The sequence below is a fragment of the Mirounga angustirostris genome, unplaced genomic scaffold (assembly GCF_029215605.1).
Source record: "Mirounga angustirostris isolate CCGP_5_RB_7025 unplaced genomic scaffold, mMirAng1.0.hap1 SCAF_2, whole genome shotgun sequence".
In the NCBI taxonomy this organism is placed as follows: Eukaryota; Metazoa; Chordata; class Mammalia; order Carnivora; family Phocidae; genus Mirounga; species Mirounga angustirostris.
In genome coordinates, this window is record NW_026991710.1 from 174,601,948 (window position 1) to 174,611,225 (window position 9,278).

Consider the following 9,278-nt stretch of genomic DNA (forward strand, 5'->3'; position numbering starts at 1 on the left):
TTCTATCCCAGGACCCCAAGATTATGACCTGAGCCAAAGGCAGAGGCTTAACCGACTGAGCCACCCAGGCACCCTAAAACCAGTCTTTTAAAAATGAAGGAGAATTTCAGAGTAATATTCTCATGGTACCAGAGAAACTGAGATAAGTCATTATCGTAAGACCTGCATTACCAGATTCAATAAGGAAATTCTTTCAGGCAAAAGGGATGTGATACTAGATAGTAACTTGGATCTGTACAGATAAGTAGGTGTGTTGTAGCAGGTGAATATAAAATTCATGTTTTTCTAATTAAAACGTTTAAAAGTATACTAAAAATTTTTTCTTATTAATTGCTTTGAGCTCAAGGGGCACCTGGGTGGTTCAGTTGGTTAAGTCTCCGACTCTTGATTTCAGCTCAGACCTTGATCTCAGGGTCATGAGCTCAAGCCTCACATTGGGCTCCATGTATAGAGCCTACTTAAGAAAAAAGAAAAGGGGCACCTGGGTGGCTCAGTTGGTTAAGCATCTGCCTTCGGCTCAGGTCATGATCCCAGGGTCCTGGGATTGAGCCCCACATGGGGCTCCTTGCTCAGCGGGGAGTCTGCTTCTCCCTCTGCGCCTCCCCTCCCGCTTGTGCTCTCTCTCTGAAATAAATAAAATCTTAAAAAAGAAAAAAGAAGGATAACTGATTATAAAGGAAAAGTATTAAAATATATTTTATGTTTACAGCAAATATAAAAGTAAAATTTCTGACAGCTCAAAAGTCAGAGAAGGATACTATTATAACATCTTTTTAAAAATTTTTATTTTTATTTTTTTTAAAGATTTTATTTATTTATTTGACAGACAGTGAGAGAGGGAACACAAGAAGGGGGAGTGGGAGAGGGAGAAGCAGGCTTCCAGCTCAGCAGGGAGCCTGATGTGGGGCTCGATCCCAGGACCCTGGGATCAGGACCTGAGCCAAAGGCAGACAACAAACTGAGCCACCCAGGTGCCCCTAAAAATTTTTATTTTTAAAGGTTTATTTATTTTAGAGAGTGTGTGGGAGTGGGGCGGGGGGCAAAGAGAATCTCATGCAGACTCCCCACCCACCGAACATGGAACCCAACATGGGGCTCAGTCTCATGACCCTGAGATCTTGACCTGAGCCACAATCAAGAGTCAGATGCTTAACCGAGTCACCGAGGTGCCCCACAACTATAGCATTTTTACACTATATGTGAACTGGTATAATTTACTTGCCAGCTAGGCTCTGATTAATTAAACGTGTATTATAAACCCTAGGGCAACCACTAAAACCATTGTTTTCGAAAAACAAGTAACTATAGTTAAAAATACTGTATTATACATTTGAAAGAGAGTGGATCTTAAAAGTTCTCATCACAGGGAAAAAATTGTAACTATAGGGGCACCTGGGTGGCTCAGTCGGCTAAGCGTCTTAGCCCACATCATGATCTTGGGGTCCTGGGATCGAGCCCCGCATCAGGCTCTCTGCTCAGTGGGGAGTCTGCTTCTCCCTTTGTGTGCATACGCGAACGCTCTCTCTCAAATAAGTAAAATCTTAAAAAAAAATTGTAATTGTGTGGTGATGAGTGTTAAATTACTTTGGTAATTGTTTTGTTATATATGCATATATCAAATCATTGTGTTCTGTACCTAAACCTAATACAGTGTTGTGTCAGTCATATCTCAGTAAAAAAGTATAATGTGCCAATAACAGATAGAAAATGTAATCAGAAAAAATACACTCACTTAATTCAAATGAACACCGAAACAGAAGGAAAAAAAACAAGGAGTACATGGAATAGAAATGGTAAGGTGATAGATTTTATTCCAGTCGTTCTTAATAATTGTGTTAAATGTAGATCATTTAAACATACTAATTAAGACTTTCATCTGTTTAAACATCCAAAATCATCTAACATACTTTTCACTGTTAAATTGTTCAAACATAATAATTGAGACAGATGTAAATTGTCTAAACATAATAATTAAGACACAGATTTTCAGATTAGATACAAAAGCAAGACCCTGGTATATACTTTCTATAAGAAACTCACTTTAAATATGAAGACATGGGTTAAAAGTAATGTATAGCCACTGTGGAAGGCAGTATGGATGTTCAACAGAAAGTTAAAAATAGAACTATGCTCGCATCCAGCAGTCGAACTACTGGGTATTTACCCAGAGGATACAAAAACACGAACTCAGAGGGATACATGCACCCCTCTGTTTATAGCAGCATTATTTACTTCCAAGATACGGAAGCAGCCCAAGTGTCCATTGATTGATGAATGGATAACGAGGATGTGGTATGGCCTGGGGAGCTCTAGCCCAGGGTGGCCCTTGCAGGGCTGGCCTGACCCCAGCTCTGGTTTCTGGGCCAGTGGGTGGCTGCTCACTATGCTGGGCTAGCACCTGCACTTCCAGGAACCTGAGGTCGGCTGCTGTGGGAAATACTGCCTTTTTGGCTTCAACATTGTCTTCTGGGTGCTGGGAGCCCTGTTCCTGGCCATTGGCCTCTGGGCCTGGGCTGAGAAGGGCATTCTCTGCAACATCTCAGCACTGACAGATCTGGGAGGCCTTGAGCCCGTGTGGCTGTTGGAAGCGGTTGGAGGTGTTGTGTCAGTGCTGGGCTTTGACAGCGGCATTGGGGCTCTGTGGGAGAACACCTTCCTGCGCAAGCTTTTCTCCGTGTTTCTCAGCCTCATTTTCTTCCTGGAGCTGGCAACAGGGATCCTGGCCTTCATATGCAAGGACTGGATTCAAGACCAGCTCAGTTTCTTCCATCAATAACAATGTCAGGAATCTCTTTGCTCAGGAATAGTGGTTTTGTTGTGGAGCCCGAGGGCCTAATGGTTGACCCCTCAATCTGTATTTCAACTGCACTGACTTGAACCTGAGCCAGGAGCGCTGCGGGGTCCCCTTCTCCTGCTGCGCCAGGGACCCAGCAGAAGATGTCCTCAATACCCAGTTGTGGCCACGATAGCCAGCTCCCACTGGGGCTGGAGCAGCAGGGCTCCATCCGCACTAAAGGCTGCATGGGGTCTTTGTGGGCATCGCCCTTCTCCAGATCTTTGGTATTTACCTGGCCCAGAACCTTGTGAGTGCCATCAAAGCAGTGAAGGCCAGTTGGTGAGGCTGCCACCCTGGTGCACAGGGAGCTACCATCTCCACTCCTGTTGGGTGGTGGGCTCCCAAGGGGACCGGGAATGGTACAGCTAAGAGGGCGCAGGCCAGGTGGGGTGGGAGGGGTCTGCCATATCCCCACCCAGGCTGGGACACACTTCTCTGTGCATGACTGTGTGAGGCAGGCCTGGGGCCCGCTGTTGCCTGGGACACAGCTTCATGAAGCGGCTTCAGAGCTGTCTTCTCTACTAGCTGTGACCTTGACCCTGCCTGGAGCCCACTTGAGCCTCACCGGTGGCCCAAGAATTTTCTCTCCCTTGCTTGCCTCTCCGGATCAAACATGGTGATGGCTAGAAACTACTCAAACAAAACCTTAACCCTGTTCCTCCCCACCCCCCAAAACATATTATTTATGTATGTGTGTTTGTATCGGGCTCCTTGCTCAGCAGGGACTCTGCTTCTCTCCCTCTTCCTTTCCCTCTCTACCACCCCCCTGCTCATGCTCTTGCATGCGTGCTCTCTAAAATAAATCTTAAAAAATTTGTAGAATTTTTGATGTAGTGAAAAGAAGGGCCATATGCACCCCAATGTTCATAGCAGCAATGTCCGCAATAGCCAAACTGTGGAAAGAGCCGAGATGCCCTTCAACAGATGAATGGATAAAGAAGATGTGGTGATATATACAATGGAATATTACTCAGCCATCAGAAAGGATGAATACTCAACTTTTACATCAACATGGATGGGACTGGAGGAGATTATGCTAAGTGAGATAAGCCAAGCAGAGAAAGTCAATTATCATATGGTTTCACTTATTTGTGGAACATAAGGAATAACATGGAGGACATTAGGAAAAGGGAAAAATGGGGAGGGGGAATTGGAGGGAGAGATGAACCATGAGAGACTATGGACTCTGAGAAACAAACAGGGTTTTAGAGGGGAGGGGGGAGGAGGGATTGGTTAGCCCGGTGATGGGTATTAAGGAGGGCACATACTGCATGGAGCACTAGGTGTTAATACAAAAACAATGGATCGTGGATCACCACATAAAACCAATGATGTATGGTGACTAACAACATCATAAAATTAAAAAAGTAAATTAAAAAAATAAAGGACACCACAGGGATGGAAGAAGCAAAAAAAAAAAATCTGTAGAATTTTAGTTTTTTCTAATTTACATAAATGAGATCACCCCATATCTGTTAGCCAATCCTTAGGTGTTTTATATTGCTTTCGTTAGAGGTCTTAGCACCCAAAAGAGATGATAGAGGTCAGATGATGATGATAACTATAACAGGTATAGTTTTTTTCTTTGTGGGAGATACATACATTAACTCTAATGTCTACAGCTCTATGAGACCGGTGGTATTATCCCTGTTTTGCAGATCAGGAAATTGAGGCAGAGGGGTTAAGTGACTTGCCCCGTGTTATGTAGTAAATGGAGTGCCTGGATTCACACCCAGGCCATCTGGTTCCCAGGCTGTACTGTACGAGTCTGCTAATTTTGCGTTTCACAGGAAAGATCTGGGCATAGCCAAAACGTGAATGAGTTATTTAGGAATTTACATAAAACCTCTTTAATGAGTTTGCTTATTTTCTTTCCTTTGCTGGCATACTTTGTTACACAGTTTTCATTGTTAGCATAAGTGGGACAGGGATCTCTTCAATTCAGAGGATCCAATCTGAATTTGTAAATTTTAGCTTGTTTTTCTTTTCTGTTAGGAGATTTCTAAATCTGTTCTTACTTTATTTACTATAGTTTAGAGCATGCCTGACTTTCATGATACTTGGAGATCTTCTGCCAAAATAAATCCATCTGCTTTTAAATTTGATATCCCCTAATCATTTGCTGTTTTCAGAAAACAGAAAAGCCAAAAACCAAACTGACAGAGAAAGAAAATAGAGTGTTCAGATCTTGGTTTCTAGATAACATTCTCCAATAAATGCAGTCCGGACTCCTTGATGAAATGGTTGATTCCAAGTTTGGGGAAATATAAGATGAGCTTGGAACATCTTTTGGTACTAGAAAGTAAGTGCTCAACAAAACAAAAAGAAAAAGGAAAGCAAGTAAAAAAGATACAGGGACAGTCTGAAGGGGCTCTGAATAACCAGAGCCAGCAAGTTTGAATAACAATGATAGTAATTGATTCGAATCCGTAAAATAAGTATCCATGAGTCCATACTACATCAAATAACAACTGAATAAATGGAGAAAGAATAGTCCTTCCTTACAGTAGAATTCTAATTTACACATCTGGAAGGAATGATGGAAATAATTTGCCAATAGACCCACAAGTAATAATTATAGGCAGGAGCTATCAGTGGATGCTAAAGTTAGCAAAAAGTGTGATGAGAAGTGGAGTATTTGCTTAGTCTCAGTAGATTTCCCCATAAGGTCCTCATTAATTACAAAGGGAAAAATAATAGCTTCATGGTGGAGAAATCTGACAGATAGCAGCTTCACCAGCGATCAGTTTATCAGCCTCAGTAATAAGACATTGACATCATGTACCCTTTGCACTGAGAAGGGCACGTCATTTCTGTGATATTCTTGCCAAAAATGTATAACTTCAATATAATCATGAGGAAATACTAGACAACCCCAAAGTGAAGGCCATTCTGTAAAATAACTGAGCCAAACTCTTCAAGAGTCTTTATGACCTCTTGGTCCCCCATCTCCAGGTTTTTTGGTTTCAAAAGTCTCTCTTGTTAATGAACTGTTATAGCTTCTTACCCCATATAAAACTTTGATTCCCTATCTCCTTTCATGTTTCTTTTTACTGATAGGGAGAGGAAATGGAGTATCCTGAGCTCAGGGGTTGAACAGGAATTTTTAACTGTTTCATTGGAGAGAACTGCTTTTTGGACTAAAAGGAGAATGTCAGCTTCAGGGAGTTTTCAGGGACACAGCCCTTCATTACCAGACTCAGAATAGAACACTACTGTTCCCAGCCCCTTCTGCTACTCACGGTCCAGCATTTGAGTGTTCTTGTCTTACTTCCTTTGATTTTATAATGAAATCTTAGGTGTGCAATTTTAGACCAGAGGAGATAATAGCGAGGCCTGGATTTTTATCACAAATGCTATAGCTTGTAAACATCTGTTGTAAAATCACTACTATCTTGTTGGCAGAGTTTCAGAAACTCTGGAGGAGCGTCACTGTGGATTCAATGGATGAGGAGAAAATTGAAGAATATCTGAAGCGACAGGGTATTTCTTCCATGCAGGAATCTGGACCAAAGAAAGTGGTATGTAGTCTCTTGAGGGGAAAAAAAAAAAAAAATCCTCTGTTCTTTGAACTGTGAGCCTGCTTCCTGTTCTCTCTGAAGAGCGGTAGTTGGTTCTCTCTTCCAGTTTTTTCTCAGTGTCCTAATCAGTGATCTTGGTCAGATGCAAACCAGATCATGTCTGATTTATTGGGGGCCAGTGGATCTCTGTCCCCGGCTGCTGCGGCCCAGGCATGTGAGAGCTTTCCTCATTACCCCTCCAGCCCCTGTCTTAGCAGGGACTACTCTTAAGGTCGAGTCATACCCAATATTTTCTAGTGCCCACATGTTGCCCTCCCAGTTTCTAAAAGGAGCTTGCTTCGTCATCTTGGCCTTCAAGACCTTAATTGTGCTCCCCTCCCCCTTGCTCCCTGTGGTCTTGGTCCCTGGCTCCGCCTCAGCCCTGATCACATTGTTGTCCTTGTTGACTTTCAGATTCCTTAGGAACCAGATACTGTATAGTCTCAAAGCCCGATCAAAGGAGGGGTTTGTAATGGAAAGATGACTTGTGAATTGCCTTCTGCCAGCTAATCAGTTGTCTGTAGTCCAAGGACAAACCCAGTTTGGGGAATAATTCACCAACACCCTAACTGTAGGTGCTCTGCTCCTCCCCCTTTCCCATGTCTACCGTCAGTCTTTGTAGCTTGCCTTCTTTGGGATTTTGTGTGTGTGTGTTTTATTCAGTGAATTTGTAGGACTCCCTAAAAGGTTGGATTTATTGCCCAGTGATCTCCATGAATTAGTGTAATGGCAGCACTTTTTTATGAGTTATTTTCTCCTATCGTTGCTTAGTTTGTTGACTTTCTTTTAAAAATGTGATTTTAAATTTCAAGGACACAGAAAAGAATGGAGAATAATATTTAACAAATCTTTGTGTGCGTAGCCACTTCCCAGTTTTGCTGTATTTCGGTATTTTGCCTTATTTACTTCAGATCTTTTTTTATTGGTAATGGTGGATGTATTTTTAAACCTAAGTATCGAGAATCGTTCTGGGGAGTTTCTTGTGCCAGCCCCGTTATTCCCAGTGGCGGTGTGCACGTCTGTGGTTGGGGGTTGGCGTGGGCAGCTGGGCCACCTAGCAGGAAGAACGGTTTCTGCACATCGTTAGTAAATCCTTGCTGTTCAGCCCTTCTGAGTAGCTGTTTCTGTTTTTACCTTTTCTCGTAGGCCCCCATTCAGAGGAGGAAAAAGCCAGCTTCACAGAAAAAGCGACGGTTTAAGACCCACAACGAACATCTGGCTGGAGTGCTGAAGGACTACTCTGACATTGCTGCTGGCAAATAGCAAACAGTTTCGTTCATGAGCAGAGTTAACAAAGTCAAGATCTTTCTTGTTGATGCTGGGCTCTGAAGACCGTCTTCCCATTCTACGTCTTGGACTGAGGAGAGGAGCAGTTCAGTTTACAGAACAAGAGCAAATTACCAAACGCAAAGCTTACTTTAATTGAATGGGCTAATGAGCTATGTGATATTCCCTGTTAGCCTTCTGTTACTTCTGGGGGAAAGGCGCTTAGCATGGCATGCAAGTGTCTTTGCTACTTATCTCTATTTCTAAGTGGTTCCTGGTTCCATTCTCTTCCTTTATTACTTTAGAACAAGTTTGCAGATAAATAGTCTTGAATGCAATATTTGTTTATTCCAGAGAACATATTTATAATAAAATCATTGTAGAAGGAACTCTAAGATGTTAGTGAATTCAGTTTGTTTCTTTCTGTCCTTGGCAATGGCAGAAGGCAGCTCCGGTCTTTAACTCCCACAGGATGCATGTTTGGGATGTTGTTGAAGACTGTGATTTGTGCTGTGGTGCTGAGCATATGGATCTCACAATTGGAACACAAGATGTGCCTCTTGTTAGCAAATGTGACAATAAAGATACACTACATGTGATTTTTAATGTTTTTTTTTTTTTTTTTAAAGCCTAAATCAGTACTGAGCTTCTTGGATTTTGCAAGTCCTTTTGGCTTATGCCATCTCCAACAAAGATAAGTAGAGTCTTCTTGCCAACCTGAACGTCATCTTTACCCTGTTCCAACCCTCATGGGATTTGACCCTGATTTTTTTCTTGGGGAGACTCCCTCGGTCTTCCCACTGGCTGAGCTCAGAGCCATTATCAAAGATGTGGGTTCTTAGCAGTCATGGTGATATATAGGAAGGAAGTCTGTGTGGTTATTGCAGCCTTCTGTGGTAAACTACCTGTTTTCCTTACCTCTGCTTGTTACTTGGTATGGTGGTCCTTTGGGTTGGTTCTTAGAGTCCTCATATCGTAAATTGAAATTGCAGTGGATTATAAAAATAAGGTTCAGTGTTCTCAAGAAAGGTGTGATGGTAACCCAGAGCAGTAAGTACTTTGTGCAGATCATGAGCTTTTTTGCTGTTTTAGTTCTCTTTATCCTTCTGATTTGTGTCTCATCCATTTACATAGTCCTGTTTTTGTTTCCTCTTTCTTACATCCCAGCCCCAGAACATGGCCCCAGAAGATGTAAAGCTGAGGGTCCCCACGGTAATTTAGAACACGGGAAACTCAATGTGTCTTTGTTACCAGGTTTTTTTGTTTTTGTTTCTGTTTTTTTGCCAGTAAGGAGGAACTTCTAATGTCTTATGACATAAAACTAGTTTTCTTGTAGAAATTCTGAAGCTAGCTTATCTCTAAGTATGCCTACTTTTGGTGGTCTGTATACATCATTCTGTTTTATTTTCCAGTAATATTGAGGTATAGTTGACATACAGCATGACTTTAAGGTGTACAGCATAATGATTTGACTTATATATATTAGGAAATGATAACTACAGTAAGTTTAGTTAACATCCATCATCTCCTATAGGTACAAAAAATAGAAAAAAATTTTTTCCATGTGGTGAGAACTCATAGAATTTACTCTTAATATATGCTACATACACCTTCCA

The 9,278-nt window shown here is 42.0% G+C and overlaps 1 protein-coding gene and 1 pseudogene across 3 annotated transcripts in view; both read left to right on the forward strand.

The window, feature by feature from the left end:
- GTF2E2 (general transcription factor IIE subunit 2) overlaps window positions 1-8,057 on the forward strand; it is a 65,834-nt gene extending 57,777 nt beyond the window's left edge. For both annotated transcript variants that reach the window (XM_064585593.1, XM_045879786.3), the window contains 2 exons: window positions 6,242-6,357; window positions 7,543-8,057. In XM_064585593.1, the coding sequence (XP_064441663.1) occupies window positions 6,242-6,357; window positions 7,543-7,659 (233 nt within the window). In that variant the 3' untranslated portion in view covers window positions 7,660-8,057. The remainder of the gene's footprint in view (window positions 1-6,241; window positions 6,358-7,542) is intronic.
- On the forward strand, window positions 1,003-6,235 carry LOC129045958 (tetraspanin-17-like; annotated as a pseudogene). The gene has a single exon (XR_008506476.2). The product of XR_008506476.2 is annotated as a tetraspanin-17-like (transcript).
- Window positions 8,058-9,278: the final 1,221 nt, after the last annotated feature.